Source organism: Podarcis muralis, chromosome 4, assembly GCF_964188315.1.
Source record: "Podarcis muralis chromosome 4, rPodMur119.hap1.1, whole genome shotgun sequence".
Classification (NCBI taxonomy): Eukaryota; Metazoa; Chordata; class Lepidosauria; order Squamata; family Lacertidae; genus Podarcis; species Podarcis muralis.
Window position 1 is genome coordinate 28,594,647 of NC_135658.1, and position 18,138 is coordinate 28,612,784.

Below are 18,138 nucleotides of genomic sequence, written 5' to 3' on the forward strand. Positions count from 1 at the left end.
AGAGTACCAGCTACACTGTTCATTTATATAATGAAGATCAGTGTAGATCAAAACAGGAGTGCAAAGCTGTGAGCAAATTCAGAGATTTTACTGGATAAAAATTGTTCTACCCAGGAGTGTCAAAGAATGGTCACAACTGTTTTGACTAAGGATGAGGACTCAGATATTGGCAAACGTTGATTTTCCATAAGGGGAGGTTTGGTTGGGTATGAGATAGACGCAGGCAAGGAGACAAAGAACTTTAGTGAAAATTGAGTACAGAGCTTGTGGAATAGATTGGGAGGCTAAAGTAGCAGGACTGAGAAAAGGACAGGGTGGCTGCATAGCAGAAGGAAGTCAGACAGTTATAGGCGTTGAGCTCAAGAATAGTTTCTAACAGGAGGATGGATGGAGAGGACAGTGAAGAATGGTCCGGAAGATGAAAAAGATAACTGAAGGAAGGATGGGATGTGTCAAACCCACCTCACAAGGTGGTTGGAAAAGAAAGGGAGTGGCGAGCCATGTACATTATACTCAGCTTATTGGGGGAATGGTGGGATAAATGCATAATAAATAAAATACGACAAAGCAGATGATCAAAGAGGCAGCACGAGTGGAATTTCACATTGATTACACCACCAAAACTTCAGTTGCAGTTCACGATCTATTTTGGGATAGTTGCCTGAGGTGCAAAGAGCCAGTGAGCTGTGATCAACCAAATAATAACTTGAGGGTTGACTAACAAGATTATTTTTCTCCCATCCTCTTCAGACTTTTCGTTGCAGCATGTGAACCCTTCATATGAAAGATCTCTTTAAGCAAGTTAGATTCCCCCTGGATCTAAGCTATAGCAGTAGCTGTCATTTAATCATGATTTCTTTTGTTCCACTAAACCTTAATATAAGCTTCCGGGCTCCTAGGCTTGAGGCGCAACATTTCTGTTGTGATATTAAATGCTTTATATATATAAAAAAGTACTCTGGAATTTCACCAATCGCAAGAAATGGCTAAATCGACATACTGTAGCATTGCAGCAAATGAAATAGGAGCTCACCTCTGTACATTTCTTCCCCCAGCAATATCCTCAGGGCTGTCCTCCTCCATGTATTGACATTCCTTGCATTTCTGCCTGTTTTGAATCAGCTTGCTTAGATGGAGAAAAGCTGAAAGCTGAGCACCTGATTCATCATTTACTTTATGAGTGCTTTGAGTTAATGGTGGTAGCAGGCAGGTGGCTCTGTGTATTGTGAAATGCAGTGTGAGGCAGAGGGTGGAAAAGAAAAAAGCAGTATTGGGTATCAAGTGTATAGAAATTTAGGCTGCGGTCCTACCCACCCTATAGTTGATGGCTTGGGTAGGAGGTTAGAATGCTGTGTATTTCCCTATTTGCCATCCTCCAGCAGTGGAGAGGGGTGCTGCTAGCTCAGTGGCTATGGCATGTGCCTCAGCTCTACTGCAGTTAGCTGCTACCAACAGGTCTCCTGTTGGGCTGGGTGTTGGAGAATTAGAATCCACTGGATCCTAAGCACCATGGATCATCTGAGGAGCCCAAGACTGAGACCCCTAAGATAGGCCAGCTTGGAGCTAGCATAACAAATAATAATAATAATAATAATAATAATAATAATAATAATAATAATTTCTTATTTATACCCTGCACATCTGGCTGGCCTTCACCAGCCACTCTGGGCAGCTTCCAACAAAATATTAAAATACAGTAAGCAACCCCAATAAACCTATCCCACCTTCCATCCTGTTTGTGCTGGGAGATTTGCTGCTCTCTATCCCCCCCTGGGACGCGGGTGGCGCTGTGGGTAAAAGCCTCAGTGCCTAGGGCTTGCCGATCGAAAGGTCGACGGTTCGAATCCCCGTGGCGGGGTGCGCTCCTGTTGCTCGGTCCCAGCGCCTGCCAACCTAGCAGTTCGAAAGCACCCCCGGGTGCAAGTAGATAAATAGGGACCGCTTACCAGCGGGAAGGTAAACGGCGTTTCCGTGTGCGGCTCTGGCTCGCCAGAGCAGCGATGTCACGCTGGCCACGTGACCCGGAAGTGTCTCCGGACAGCGCTGGCCCCTGGCCTCTTGAGTGAGATGGGCACACAACCCTAGAGTCTGTCAAGACTGGCCCATACGGGCAGGGGTACCTTTACCTTTACTATCCCCCCCCTAGCCCTTCATTAGGATTGCTGTGCCCAGCTCAGAATGCAAATTGTTTGCATTTGTAAATAGACTACTTTGTATATTATTAGGAATTCGCTGTTCTTCAGATCTGCCTTTAAAAAAAGCAATTTTACATATTTTGTGTTTCATTTGTTCTAATGGTGTTTGATATAGTTCATTGTTCTGTTCTTAGTACTGTATATGTTGCCTTGAGCATATTTTTGCAAAAAAATAATAATTACAAAACTTTTCTTTGGAATAAAAATGATCACAAACATTTGTTTATTTTTTCCAGGAACTACCATTTTGATATTGTGACCCTTTTAAATCTTGTCCTGTTTAAAGCATCTGACACAAATAGAGAGATTTATGAAATTTCCATGCAACTCATGCAGGCATGTATGAAATATTTTTTTAAAAAATCTTCTAAAACCATATATGGAAAAGCAAACTCCTGTTTAGCCTCCCGTACACTTATCAATGTATTACATGCTTGTTTTGTTCTTTAACAATCTACAATGGAAAGAATCCTTTATATAAAAGTATAATGCAGTGACACTGGGGCACACAAAACAGCCCTGGATAGGGAGGGTACTGTACAAGAGGCCTGACCCTTCATTTTCAACAATATTCTTTGGACAGCAACACCAGGTGTTGGACTGCGCTGGGCAGTCTCTTAAGAGCACAGAGTTCCTGGACATGTAGCCTGGTGTGGTGTGCATGGGAGTGCTGGTTTGTACAAAGCAGTCTGGGATGGATAAGGCAGAAGGACAGGAAAAGGTGGGGCAAGAGATCAAAGAGGGAAGAGAAGCCAGGATGGGCCATTGGCTGAGGACAAAGCCTTGACTGATCTGGCTGATGGCTTTCAGTGTCATAATAGGATTGGGAAGGGAAACAGGTGAGAGAAGCAACCCCAATAAGTTAGGTCTTGGGAAGCAGGCCAATTAACCCCTACCAGCTGAAAAAAGAAAAGTATAGTCGATCAGCCTTGTGAATAAGCCCACAAAGGTTTCTAGCCTACAGATTGTTTTTTTACTAGCCTTCCAAGTGGTTGATAGCCAGTGTTTCCATGTTGGCTGTGGAAGAGGGGTAGCCTTCTACCAAGTGGACTGGCAGAGTGGGAGATGATGGCGCAATCCATCTCCTCTCCACCAGCCCACTGTGTTTTCTGGTTGTGGAAGAAGAAGCTTCCCTTTTTGACACTAAAAGGGAAGCCAGGTGAACTGGCAGGACAGGTGGAGCCAAGAAACTTGCCTGTGCATAATTCCTGGTTGCATACGGCTACCAGGCTGGTGCCTAAATGCAAGGCTGTGTGTACAGATTAATACCCTGGCGATTGGATTCTTTTAAGATGCTCTTGAAAACCTGTAATGCCGCTTTTGTCATTTATCTTCGCCCGCAGATTTTGGAGGCCAAGCTTTTTGTTTATTCAAAGAAAGTAGCTGAGCAAAGACCTGGCAGTATACTTTATGGGACTCACGGCCCATTGCCGCCGCTGTACAGCGTCTCACTAGCGCATCTGTCCTATGAACTGGCAAGAATGTACCCTGAGCTCACGCTTCCACTCTTTTCAGGTAAGCATTTCTAGTGATTTTTAAAAAATAAATGCGAATTAGTAAACTCCCTGTTCTTGGGGAAGCAGATTAAGTTTGCCTTCTTTTCCCCACGACCCTCTTAGTGCTCCTGAGTAGGATGGAACTCCCACTTCTGTGATCACTTGGAGGTTATCTCTGTATCCCACATTATTGCATAATAACTTTGTGAAGCATTTTTGACATTCTTGTTTTACGTAACTTGACATATTCAACAAATTTGATACTTTGGGATAAATTTTAATAAGCATCTCATCCTCCCCCTGCTTTGATACTTTTAGCATTAATTTTTTTATTGCTTTTACTTATCTTTTATCTGTAAGTGTCATTTCACTGTGCGATACATTAGGAAGACCCTTTCCATACGAAAGCAAAACAAGCATAGAAGCACTAAAAAGTTGGAGCATATGCAGCTGTGTATTTGGTTATAGCAAGCATAAGAGCAAAACATAGGGGCAACAGAAAACTTCCCACAAATAAACAATCCATATCACACAAACAATTAAAACACAAAGTGACACAGTCAGGCATACTTTCTGATTGTTGAACAGAATTTTAAAATTTGGTGTCTAAACTCAATATTAATTCCTTTGTTTTACTTGGTCGTTAGTCTCATTGCTTTTCAGGTGGTGATGTTAACATGAAATCAGTTCATCTGTGCTTTTGTGCTTCATAAATGTTCTCTTCCTTCACAGGATTAAGGTCATCAGATACATAGAGAAGCAGAAGTTGAATAGTTATCACTTGCTGAAAATGCAGCACATAGCAATATATTCCTACACTTATGACTTAGACACAGAACGAAAAGCTCCTGAAATCATTTTTTTTATCCTTTTAAGGACAGGTGGTTTAACTGAATGCCACAAAACCTGTTCATGCTTGTTACGTGTAGGGCATTGAGACAGGATGAGGTCCATGCCTTTAGCCCCAGGATTGTGTCTCCTTCCTCTGACATCCAGGTGTGGAATTATATCATTTGCAAAGGAAGCCCTACATGTGAAGATTCAGGACAGCCAAAAGAAATTTATTGTTCACACAGTGCATAGTTAAACCATGGACCTCGCTTCCACAGGAGGCAGTGATGGCCAGTAACTTGGGTGGCTTTAAAAGGAATAGGCAAATTCATGGAGGATCCAGCTATCAATAGCTACTAGCCCACAATGGCCATGCTCTACCACCACAATTAGTGGCCCGCCCTCATGCTTCTGAATACCAGTTGCTGAAAACCACAAGGGTTTCTTGTACTTGGGTCCTTCTTGTGGGTTTCTTCTGGTCAGCCACTCTGAGAACAGGACACTGAACTAAGTGGGGCATTGGCCTGATCTATCAGCTTCTTCTTACATTAAGGTTTATTCGCAGACAAAAAGCTCTCCATGCATGGATCTTTGAGGAAGGTGACGCAGCATGGGGGTGGGGTTAAGAGACTAGCCCCACTTCCATTCTTCAGCCTGGAAGTCCCTACACACAAGTTGCATTTGAATAATGCTGCAGTCTAGCTGGTGAATCTAAAATTCCATGCGCTCTTGTTTCCCATTGTTTATAGAAGTGAGTCAGAGGTTCCCAACAACGCATCCAAATGGGCGCCAAATCATGCTCACCTACCTGCTGCCGTGGCTTCACAACATTGAACTTGTAGACAGCAGGCTTCTTCTCCCAGGGTCAAGCCCAAGCACCCCAGAGGATGAAATAAAGGAGAAAGATGGGGAAATAGCTGTCACCTGCGGACTGAAGGGAAGTGGCTGGGGCTCTCCAGAGGCTACATCGCTGGTGCTTAATAATCTGATGTACATGACTGCTAAGGTAAGCAAATAAACGACATGCTTTTAAATAGGAAATCCAATACAGTGGTACCTCCAGTTACATACGCTTCAGGTTACAGACGCTTCAGGTTACAGACTCCGCTAACCCAGAAATAGTACCTCGGGTTAAGAACTTTGCTTCAGGATGAGAACAGAAATCGTGCTCCAGCGGCGCAGCAGCAGCAGCAGGAGGCCCCATTAGCTAAAGTGGTGCTTCAGGTTAAGAACAGTTTCAGGTTAAGAATGGACCTCCGGAACGAATTAAGTTCTTAACCCGAGGTACCACTGTACTGCTTTTGACCAACGGTTCATTTTTGCATGCTTCCCCCATATTTCAAGTTGAAGGTTGCATGCACAACAGCCTTGTGAGGGCCACCCGGGAATTTGAACCTGGGTCTCTCCAGTCTTGAGTCCAATCTGCTTCAACACACTGGCTTTCTTAGTATTTTTCTGTAGTTTTAGACAAGCCAATGTTTGACCTGATTGGTTAGATTTTCTACCTCTGGTGCTATAGATATTGGTTTAAGTTATATTGCTTTGTTGTTTGACCTGCCATGGTTCAGCTTGATACTCTGCTGTCAAGCAAAAACAGTTGCTGGGCATCCAGTGCTCCTTTTCCACTAGACAAGAGCAAAGTAATTACAATAGCTGGACGAAACTTTCTGCATTTTTCCTTTCCCCGCCAGTGCCCCCATGCACCCTCAAAATCAGCTTCAGAGTGTTAGGGGAGCTTCTGGAGAAGATTTGGGTTGGCAGAGGGGGGTGGAGAAGAAACAGAAGAGCCACTACACTAGTAGAACTTGGCTTGCACTGAATACAACCCAACAGTTATTTTTGATTACGTTGCATCTCTCAGTTTTCTTGTATTTTGGCCATTTTGTTGCACTTTTATCAAGTTTGCCCTTTTGTCCCCCCACCCCACCCCCTGCAATGCAGTACGGAGATGAAGTCCCTGGACCTGAAATGGAGAATGTCTGGAATGCTTTAGCCAACAATGAAAAATGGAGCAACAACCTGAGAATAACATTGCAGTTTCTCATAAGCTTGTGTGGGGTCAGCAGCGATACCATCCTTTTACCTTATGTAAGTGATTTTTAAAAAATAATACAATATTTTTTCCATGTATAAGACTAGGGTTTTTTTACCCAAAAATTAGGTTTAAAATTGGGGCTCGTCTTATACACGGGTAGTGCTGAGGGGTGTTTCCTTAATTTGGAGTCCCCCAAATTCTTAATTTGAAGTCCCGTCTTATACATGGGGGGAGGCGTCTTATAGACGGAAAAATACGGTAGTTAAAAAGCTTGTATTGCCTTGGATTCTAAGAAGAGCTAACTCAAAGAAGTTCAGGGAAGGAAAATTTCCTATTCTTTGTACCTCCTGTCCCTCTGAAAACCCTCTGTGGAGGTGAGGGCAATGTGTGATGAGATGCAGAGAACTGCTGGAGGGTAGGGGAAAAAATCACACTAAATTGGGTGGACTTCTGTCTGATGTTTGAATCTCCATCCCCTAGCCTCATTCCTTCCCCTCCATGCTCCATCCTGCACTCTTCAGGAGTGACCTCTGACCCTCCAGAGTGGGTATTTGCAGGACATTGGCAGCTGAAATAATGGAGGGGATGAGAAACTTTACTTCTCTGAGTGAGAGGGAGGCGTCCAAAGATGGGTTGTATCCCTCTAAGTGTCCCAAGGACAGACAGGGTCACCTGATCAGTGACTGCTTTCTTAAAACAAAAAAATTCCTTCCAGTAGCACCTTAAAGACCAACTAAGTTAGTTCTAAGTTAGAAGTGTGCATGCACACGAAAGCTCATACCAAGAACTAACTTAGTTGGTCTTTAAGGTGCTACTGGAAGGAATTTTTTTGTTTTGACTATGGCAGACCAACACGGCTACCTATCTGTAACTGCTTTCTTAAACTCCCTTAACTTATTTTAGCATTGAAGACATTGTTCCTATTAAGCAAAACAGCTATCTGTAGAAAGATGTGCTTCTACTAGCATCAATCTTATGCATTTAATAAATTAAATTATCTCAGTTTGTAGAGTAATTCAGATGCTATACTGCAGGAAAGTAGGAGCATAATGCCAAATATAATTGTGGAACTCCAAGCCCTAATACTGTAGGGATGTCATCAGCTAAAGTATGAAACAACTGCTGTCTTTTCAGCCATAATGCATTTCCAAGTATGTATCTTCCATAGGTAAAAAATTCTGCATCCATGATCTTCTGCATACCTCCCTTTATTTGAGTCACCCCCTAATTGTAGACAGATTTTATGGCCCATTAGATATGTAGATCAGCATAGTTCTGATGGGTGTATCTTAGATCCTTTCAAAGCTAAAGTGATGCATGTGTGCCTATTATACTTAAAATGCGCATTTCTAAGTTACAGTTTGTAGAGGCTGCTAAATACTACTTTTTCTTCAGATCAAAAAAGTTGCCATCTATTTATGTCGGAACAACACTATTCAAACAATGGAAGAACTTCTGTTTGAGCTTCAGCAAACAGATCCAGTGAACCCCATAGTTCAGCATTGTGACAATCCGCCGTTCTATCGCTTCACTGCCAGCAACAAGGCCTCAGCAGCAGCTTCTGGTAAGAATTGAACACCCCGTCTAATAACTTGCAACGCGATATTGTGAATGAAGGAAGCAGGAACAGAGTATTACAATAAATTTCAGCCCAACTCCTCCCTTGTTGCTTCTCAGACTCCCTTATCTCATCAACAAAGAAATGTATAATACCTGCAAGTCAATTTGCCATAATCCCAGAATCCACCAGTGATCAGGACATTGAGTTGGAGGCTAAAGTGTCACCGGCTAAGGAGCCATACCACATCCTTGACTCTTGAGCTTGATGCTGGGTGATAGGAGGGCCACGAACCCTGAGACTAGGAGATTGGAGCCCACTGAAGCTGATGCCACAACACCAGGGCCAGTAGAAACAGAGCCAGGACGTTCAAGAATGGCTTCCCCCAGGGCTCAAGGAACTAAGCGCCCCCCCCCCATATGACCTTGCCATTCCAATGGCTCAGGAGGCATGCTAAGCCTAACCTCCCATTCTAATAACCCATTCATTACAGGGAATGGATGGAAGTAGGGGAGTACAAAGGGGAAACACTTCATTATACCTGTTTTCTTGTAACACAAATACCAAAGTAATATCTGAGAGGCTGATGATTGTGGTGTGGCACTGACTTAATGCTGTGCATTCATAGTCTATTATTTCTGTATTACACCAGGCTGTCCAATGCTTGGTTGTTTGAATCTTTCAAACTTAAGTACTTCGTGTGGGTTTTTATATATATGTAAATATATGTTTATTTTACATGTACAGGAACCACTTCAAGCAGTAATACAGTAGTAGCTGGCCAAGATAGTTTTCCTGACATTGAAGATAACAGAATGATGAAAGAAACAGATGAGAGGTTTGTAGTCTGCTGAATCAAAACCTGTTTGTCTGTCTGTCTCTTTCTCAAACATGAATTCCCCGAACTAGAAAGGCTGGATTATCCAGCTGGAGTATTTCACAGTACATCTGTTGAGGTCCATCAGGCAACTGATGCAAACTGCATATTCATAAATTTAAAATATAATTCCTTCTAATACCAAATTTGGGTGGTCTGATGCCTATCTGTTTGGCAATGAAATTGGCCACACATAAGACAGAAATCATATTAAGTGGGGGGGGAATAAAAATTGGCTTTTGGTAACTTCAGCTCTGGGACGCGGGTGGCGCTGTGGGTAAAAGCCTCAGCGCCTAGGGCTTGCCGATCGAAAGGTCGGCAGTTTGAATCCCCGCGGCGGGGTGCGCTCCCGTTGCTCGGTCCCAGCGCCTGCCAACCTAGCAGTTCGAAAGCACCTCCGAGTGCAAGTAGATAAATAGGGACCGCTTACTAGCGGGAAGGTAAATGGCGTTTCCGTGTGCGGCTCTGGCTCGCCAGAGCAGCGATGTCACGCTGGCCATGTGACCCGGAAGTGTCTCCGGACAGCGCTGGCCCCCGGCCTATAGAGTGAGATGGGCGCACAACCCTAGAGTCTGTCAAGACTGGCCCGTACGGGCAGGGGTACCTTTACCTTTACCTTAACTTCAGCTCTGTGTTACTTCTGAATACAAGATTTCAGCTCATTGACTAAAATATTTTTTTCCATTACGTACACCTGGTAACAAATAGACACCACAGTGATTAGAACAGTGTAATTTAGACAGTATGTATAGATTGACCTGGATTGAGTTATCAACAGAAGAGACAGCATAAAGAACTGCCGAATAAATCATTTTGCTTCTGGACAACACACACTTCCTTTTCCTTACAAAAACGTGTGTAGCAGTATTGTTTAAATTGGAAATTTCAAAAGCATGGCATAAACATTCAGAACAACATTTATTTCTCTTTGATCCAGCATTTGCCCGCCCGTTTCTTCAAGTGTGAATAAATAAATTGTGTATTACAGACCTACCAAGTGCTCTGCACAAAAACTTGCTAGAAATTATTTAAGAGTGCAAAAGCAGGGTGACATGTTAGACTGTTTCTCTTTTTGATCCCACTACTGAAGTCCAATCAGAAGATTAGAGAAACATTTGTCATAATTCTTTGGTAACGTGTCCTGTATCAGCAAAATGTCTTAGTGGTACAGTTCTTCAAAGATCTTTTAACACACCTGGGGGTTTAGAATTTTCTGTTGCATTACTTTGTCATTTTTATAGTCTGGTTTTGCTAGAATGCTACCACCCAAGTTTCCTCAAAGAAAGCCAGTTATTCAGAGAAGGTTGATTGTCGGTTTGATCTTTTGAGAACCTTCAGAATAATCCCTCTTGAGCCCAGATTATGATTTTGACATTTTCTTTCATTCTTTCCAAGGTTCAGCAATGTGATCAGAGCACATAATCGACTGGAGTCAAGATACAGCAATAGCTCTGGAGGATCTTACGATGATGACAAAAGTATGACTTGACATTTGTTTACATTGCATTTTGTGAGTGATGTGGCATGATCCAGTCAAGGCTGTCTTCAAGTCCCCCTGGTTTCAACAGGATAATTAAGCACCTCCCATTGAAATCAAGGGGACTAAATTTTTTGAAATTTGGCAGGATTGTGCAGTTTGTAGTTCTTTGGGTAGTTGAAGCTCTGTGATCAGGATCCTTCATTGCTTTAAAAAAAAAAAAGCCCAAAAAGAATTGTACTTCAAGTGGTATAATGTAATTTGCATTCTTACTACTTGTGCCATACCTGCGTTAAGGTTTGTTAAATGTCACCATTGATTTGGCATAGCCATAAACACTTTCTGTGTACCAGTTTTCAGAAAACATTATGGCCACAAGGAAGCAAGACAAATAAACAAACAAAAATTGAAATGTTCCAGCAATACAGAGCAGTCCATACCTTGGTTTTTGAACAACTTAGTTCACGAACAACTCGGAACTTAAACGTGGCAAACCCAGAAGTAGGTGTTCCAGTTTGTAAACTTTGCCTCGGAAGCCGAACATCTGGCGTGGCTTCCGATTGGCTGCAGGATGCACCTGCAGCCAATCAGAGGATGCGCCTTGGTTTCCGAATGTTTCAGAAGTCGGATTGACTTCCGGAACACATTCTGTTCGAAAACCAAGGTACGACTGTATCTCAGTATAAAAGGCCAAAGGCATGTGTTTGGTTTGCATTGTCTGCACTGAAATATCCAAAGTCGGAACAACACCAGGTTCCCTACATAATAAGTTATCATAATACGTTACTCTGCAGATGATCCTGTGTCTCCGTACACAAGTTGGCTACTGAATATCGTGGAGACCAAACAGCCACAGCCCTTGCCGATGCCATTTAATGGAGGGTGCTGGGCACCTCTTGTCGACTACCTCCCAGAAACCATTACACCACGAGGGCCACTTCACAGGTAAGGTGGATGTTAACATTACCCGTCTTACAAAACAGTTTGCCCCCACTGTCTCCTAACTACATTATTACATCTGAACAGTCCTAAAAACATTTCTGACATGTTCTGCATTAGAAACCATCTTTATCTTGCTGTAAGAGACATGTAGCGTGTCACTTTTCCCAACAAAAGTGAAATAGGCGCATGAATACTGTGTTGGGAGAATTTGTGATTCTGCTTTAAGATTCAGACAGATGATGAGGAACCCAATTTACAAAGCAGGATCTGTACTCCCTGCGCCCCCACCCTCCAGCCTAATGCATTCCTGTCACATTCTGTGTGCTTTTCTTATATCGAAATTACCTTCTTATATAATCTACACTGACAGGCATAATTTCATTTTGATTTCGAGGCTAAATGTAGACATCGTGACTTGTTATCACATTAATTACATTTTTTAAAGCAGAAAGCTTCTGACATTGTGTCAGAAACTTGTTTGCCTCCCCCACGCCAGAGCTGATGTGGGTCGAGGTCATGGCAGGGCAGAGGACTGCAGCCCTGGCATTTCTCAGCAAGGTTTCACGTGCTAGTTATCAGGGTGAACCTATAAGAAATACATGCTCCCAAAAGTTCACATGGCAAGGTAACATGAATAACATAACACTAGAACTCGTGAACATGCAGTAAAGCTGAATGTTGGAAGATTAAACTAATCCAGAATGCTGCTGCCAGACTGGTGACTGGGAGTGGCCGCTGGAACCATATAACACTGGTACTAAAAGATCCACACTGGCTCCCAGTACATTTCCGGGCATAATTCAAATTGTTGGTGCTGACCTTTAAAGCCTTAAACAGCTTTGGCCTTGCTGGATCCAAAGCCCTGCAGGCCCCTGACAAGGCCCTACAGATTCAAAGGTAGCAAAAGAATGAATGAAACCCTCCCCCTTTCTGTCCTGGTTGGCTTGAGTGACAGGGCTTCAGACATGGTGATGGAACCACTGCTCCCTAGCCAAGTTTTGGATTGTTGTCAGTGCATTAAGTTTTAGAATAAATATATCCATTTGCTTCATCTTTAAAACCACTCCTCGCTGAAGAGGCCATGATGGTTTACAATACCTGGTTAAAGCAATAAAAATATTATTAAACTACATAACCATCACATTTGAAAGAATACCACTAATCAAACCAGATCAATGCAGCAGGCGGCATAATTACCATGACCGTGAACGCTTCTATATACTGGTTCTATAGAACATTCTTCTATATGCCTCTACTATTTCACCTCATTAGTACAGTGTGTGTTAATGTTCAGTGCCTCCATGCAATCAAGCGCATTGTGTTTATTTTATCCACCATTGCTTAGGTAACCGTATTGCGCCTCAAATAACTCCTGGTACTCTCTGATCAGCTATTGTGTGATTGTTGCCATTTCCCCCTCATTTGCCTTTGCAGGTTTTGAACTGGTTCATCTTCTTTTTCCTCTCAGGTGCAATATTGCTGTCATCTTCATGACCGAGATGGTCGTAGATCACAGTGTAAGAGAAGATTGGGCCCTCCACCTCCCGTTATTATTGCACGCTCTCTTCTTAGGTAAGAAGCAAGAACTGAAGTTGAATTTGAGTTCCTAATGCAGATGACGCTCCATATTATGTGGTCTCTCTTCACCTTCATTCATTTGCAGGTTTTTGTTTCAGTATTCTCATTTTTATCAGAGGCTAATCCCAGAAATGGGACGCGGGTGGCGCTGTGGGTAAAAGCCTCAGCGCCTAGGGCTTGCCGATCGAAAGGTCGGCGGTTCGAATCCCCGCGGCGGGGTGCGCTCCCGTTGCTCGGTCCCAGCGCCTGCCAACCTAGCAGTTCGAAAGCACCCCCGGGTGCAAGTAGATAAATAGGGACCGCTTACTGGCGGGAAGGTAAACGGCGTTTCCGTGTGCTGCGCTGGCTCGCCAGATGCAGCTTGTCACACTGGCCACGTGACCCGGAAGTGTCTCCGGACAGCGCTGGCCCCTGGCCTCTTAAGTGAGATGGGCGCACAACCCCAGAGTCTGTCAAGACTGGCCCGTATGGGCAGGGGTACCTCTACCTTTTACCTTTAATCCCAGAAATGCTTGTTTGGGGTTTTGTAAGCTCTACTCAAGCTACTCTATTCCCTCCAACCTTTTGCTCTATAACTTTATGAAAAACAGCAGTTTACACGGTAAACTCGAGAGAAGTATTGTTTCTTCCCTGCCCCTGAAGCTGATTTGATAGTTTATTCGTCATAGAAGTACAAAATGTATGAATGTAAATTTTTGAACTGACTCTGAAGGAAGTTCAACCAATGAGTCCTAGTGGTGGACTGTGAACTGTCCTGAGATCTTATGATGAAGGGTGGTATATGAATGAATGAATCAAACAAACAAATAAATAAACAAATAAAACAAGCCCCGCACAAGGCCTTGTGCAGTGGGGCTTGCCCCCCCCTTCTCCCTGCTCGCCACCCCCCCCCCAGTGGCTCTGTAGGAGAAGAAACTTCCAGAAACAGCACACAGAGGGAGGAGAGGGAAGACCATCCAGCAAGCTGAAATGTTTGCTCTGACAGAATGATAAGAGGAATGTGACATTGAATCCTTCCCTTTGTTTAGTTATTAATACAGGCAACTTCCCATTTACGCGGGGGTTACGTTCTAAGACACACGCTTGAGTGAAATCGCGTATATTTGAAACACCTTTGAAAAAGCCTGCAAACACCTTGTTTTGCCCTCCCCCCCATTCCAGTATTGCATGAAAGGAGTGAGAGAAATGGAGTGATGGTTATCAACAGATTAGCCCCACCCTGCTCCCAGACAATTCCTGTCACTGATATGAGCCTCAGAAAAAACACCATACAAATAAATGTTTGAAAGAAGGAATTGCAAGCACTAAATGCAAATTCGTTAGCCAGACTTTTTCTTGTTGTATCAGTAAATATTATCTTTCATAAACCATTTGGCCTATCTGCTCACAGGAGGTTAGGAAACAGAACTTCTCAACTCATAGTTCTTCAAAGTGAAATTGAATTTATTGCCAGGAGCAGACAGCCTGACATTTTCTGACCAGCACCAGATTTTTTCGTTTTATCTTTGTCTGAGGATGTTTTTTTTTAAAAAAAAACCTGCTAGGGAATTAACCTACTCTGAATACTTTTATGATCTCTGTGGTAAAGGAACCCCTGGTTATAAGTACGTACTGGATATTTTTGAAACATATTGACAGGATTAAATCACCAACTGGACCACCAGAGAGAGAGAGAGAGAGAGAGAGAGAGAGAGAGAGACTAATTCACAAGTACAACCTGTCTCTAAAAAAACACACTTTCTTTAGGTCACATGCCCCAATATACACATGCCAGGACATCATCAACATTTTATTATTTATACCCTGCCCATCTGACTGGGTTACCCCATGACATCCTTCAACAGGAAGCAATCTGACAATGCTGAAAAATTATTCTCTCTTCCCACCCACCCCAGCAACTTGCACAGATGATGCATTTCTAGGATAAATTGAATGGAAAGGCCCTCTCCCAAGTTCTCAGCTGAGCCACAGAACCTGCAAATTCCATCCGTCTTCTCCCTTCTTGTTGCCAATCCTGTTCCATACCTTTCCTTCGTTCCCCTCAAAAACCTCTTTGAGCCAGGTTGTACAACCCTTACCTCTGGTTGGCACAAACCATGGAGATGGGCAGGGACAGAATCCAGAAATTAATAAGGCTTATAGGAGATTTAGAAGGGTAAGGGGAAACTAGAAAGAGTACCCAATTTGAAGGGCGTGTGTCTGAATTTGGCCTAATGATACATACTTAATGATATCACGTCACTTAGAAAAATGGCCGGAGTACTGTTGAAACAAGTAGTGTTTAGAGTCCAGTCCCAAGAGCAATTGCAACTGTAGAGCAAGGCAAACTGAAAAATATACTATATGAAGAAGAAGCAATCAGAGTGCCAGGGAAGTAGCAGCATCAAACAGTAGCAGACTGCTACTTTATGCTGGAATCTTTGTTCTCCCATGGCTCCAAACAGTCAGGAATGATGCAAATCATCTCAGAAATAATTTAGGAAAAGAATTGAAAAAAGGTACATGCAAAAGTACAGCATATCACTCTAGAACAGGTGTGGAGGAACCTGTGGCCATCCAGATGCTGCTGAACCACAACTCCCATCAGCCCCAGCAACCATGACCAATGGCCAGGAAGAGTGGAAGTCGCAATTCAGCAACATCTGGAGGGCCAAAGGTTCCCCACACCTGTTCTAGAACAACTATTTGGCTCATGAGTGGGCGGTGATGCTTTGCCGCGGTTCTAGTCCTACTTGGATGGCTCTAGAAGGTAGCCCTTGGCTTCCTTGTGTTCTAGAGAGTTCAACCTTATATACCCCATGCTCTTTAACAACAGGTGCGGGAAACCTTTTTCAGCCCAAGGGCCACATTCTCTTCTGGGCAATCTTCAGGGGGCCACATGCCAGTGGTGGGTGGGGCAACAGCAAACAGAGCAACAAATGTGAATGTTCGCTTTATACACACTGGCACGCAACCTCTGTCTTCCATCCAGGCAAGCCAGAAGCATTATCTAAGTTCAAGGGCACATTCCAGCCACCCAAAAACACATAAAGAGACTACAAAGCAGGTCTGCTTAGGGGCGAGGTTAGGGAGGAGGATGTGGGCCAGACAGAGAGATCTGGAGGGTTGCATTTGGTCCTTGAGCCTGAGATTCTCCAGCCCTGATCTACATGAAACTTCTTGAGTGGGCTCATCCAGGATTTTGAAGTGCCTTGCTATAACCTGGCTTCAATAACCAAGGCTCCCAATAGTTCATGCTGTATTAGTACTTCTGTTAAAAATAATGTATGTGCATATTTAAAACCTTCTGCTTGAGAAATCAAGGAGAGCTTGAAAGTTTTTTTAATTGATTATCTAACAGATTAAATGTATTTTGTCTGTTTTTGTACTAAAGGCATGTGGATCGTTTGCTATATCTGGAACTTGTTAACTTGTTTATACTTTATATTCAGTGATTGCCATTAACTGCTTTCCCTTAGGCCTTGACCATTACCGCCCTGAAGTCTTTGAGCATAGTAAAAAGCTGCTTCTCCATCTTTTGATTGCTCTGTCATGCAACAGCAATTTTCAAGCCATTGCCTCAGTGCTTCTCCAGACCAGAGAGATGAACGAAACGAAGACTCTCACAGTGCAATCAGCATACCTGCCTGAATATTTCTATACAGGTAACAACAAGCAATTGATAGAGTATATATCTGCTTTGTTTTGACTTGTCCATAGTTTACTCCTCTGGTGCTCTTTCTGTGCTAGCTATACATTTGTTCAACACTCAGTTTGGTTACACTGGTACAATGCCCTATATACTGTATAGGGCATTATTGTACCAATGTATCCCAAATTGGGTGTTGAACAAATAATGGAATATTCTTTTCTGGTTGTAATCTGCTGAGTAAGTGTCCTGTCTAAATGCCTTAAAATAAATAGAGCTTATGAGAGACTGTTGTTTCCTCCAGACTGCACTCAAGGGGACTTTTAGATTGTTTGATTCTGCACATCTAAGGGCAATTCTACACATGTGCATAAAAAGAAAGAAGGAAAGGCTTGAGCCTTCATGCTTTCCTCCGCTACGTGTGTAACCTCTGAACAAGAAGTGGAGCTCAAGAGTGAGCCTCAAGTTCAGGTGCCAAACTCCGTAAGGCATGCAACCTCTAAGCAACGTCTCACAAGTAGGACCTAATTGCATGACTCAATCTGTCTCTTTTTATGGTGGACAATTCACCTGGGAAAGAGAGAGAAAGCACAGGAGACCAAGGATTGCTTCTGTGTCCTAATGTGCCCCTTACCTTTAGAAGGAATAACAAGGTAAAATAACTACACATACATTTGCTGGGTGCTTATCTGTGACCTTATTACTGTCCTGTCACTAGTCGTAGCAGAGGCTCTTTTAACTAAAATAGATAAAGTCACGCTGAAGAGAACAGGCAGATAAGTATCTCAACATGCAGTGTGGAATAACAAACAAGTGCAATGCTTCACTGTCTCTGAGAGCATGAATAAAAATGTATCTACTTTTTTTTAATTAATAGTTTTTTATTGGACTTTCAAAAAGGAAACAGATGCAGTCAAATGATACGGACAAAATCAGTACAGCTACCTTGGGGCAGTGGAAGGGAAAGAGAGCTCGGATTGAGAAAGGAGCACACAGGATTGGTTTTAGTCTGCAAACGGTTATTTTAAAAATGCTTCTGGGGGAAAAATCAATGGCATGTGAACTCTGCTCGTTAAAGGCAAGGGGAACTGAACTATGTGAACTCTGAAAAGAGGAGGAATTCTAATTTGACATGTTTATCTCCTCACCTTTGCTAATCAGTTGCTTCGGTGCATAGCTAGAGCAAATGAAGACTGGTAGCCTTCGTGGGTTTTTTATCAAATACCTCTCAGACAGAATGTAGGCAAACACTACCTAAGATTCCGACTTGCAGCATTCAAAGCAGTTTGTCAAGCATTGTTGTGCACAAATAATACATTTTTATATTTTACCATTCCTTTTCCTTGGGGGGAGGGGCAGTTTCTTTGGACCATTGGCCATGCTTACTGGGGCTGATAGCAGTTGTATTTTGGCAACGTCTGGAGGGGCGAAGGTTCCCCATACCTGCTCTGATTGGCTCAGTGAATCTGTACAAGGGAAGGGGCAGGTGTGTCCATCCCCCTTCTCTCTGCTATGCAGCTT

At 43.1% G+C, this 18,138-nt stretch overlaps 1 protein-coding gene across 9 annotated transcripts in view; it reads left to right on the plus strand.

Moving 5' to 3' along the window:
• FRY (FRY microtubule binding protein) overlaps positions 1 to 18,138 on the plus strand; it is a 191,827-nt gene that overhangs the window by 126,816 nt on the left and 46,873 nt on the right. For all 9 annotated transcript variants that reach the window (XM_077927129.1, XM_077927130.1, XM_077927125.1 and 6 more), the window contains 10 exons: positions 2,432 to 2,531; positions 3,539 to 3,710; positions 5,272 to 5,528; positions 6,464 to 6,610; positions 7,953 to 8,121; positions 8,863 to 8,953; positions 10,388 to 10,470; positions 11,264 to 11,414; positions 12,880 to 12,983; positions 16,448 to 16,633. In XM_077927129.1, the coding sequence (XP_077783255.1) occupies positions 2,432 to 2,531; positions 3,539 to 3,710; positions 5,272 to 5,528; positions 6,464 to 6,610; positions 7,953 to 8,121; positions 8,863 to 8,953; positions 10,388 to 10,470; positions 11,264 to 11,414; positions 12,880 to 12,983; positions 16,448 to 16,633 (1,460 nt within the window). The remainder of the gene's footprint in view (positions 1 to 2,431; positions 2,532 to 3,538; positions 3,711 to 5,271; positions 5,529 to 6,463; positions 6,611 to 7,952; positions 8,122 to 8,862; positions 8,954 to 10,387; positions 10,471 to 11,263; positions 11,415 to 12,879; positions 12,984 to 16,447; positions 16,634 to 18,138) is intronic.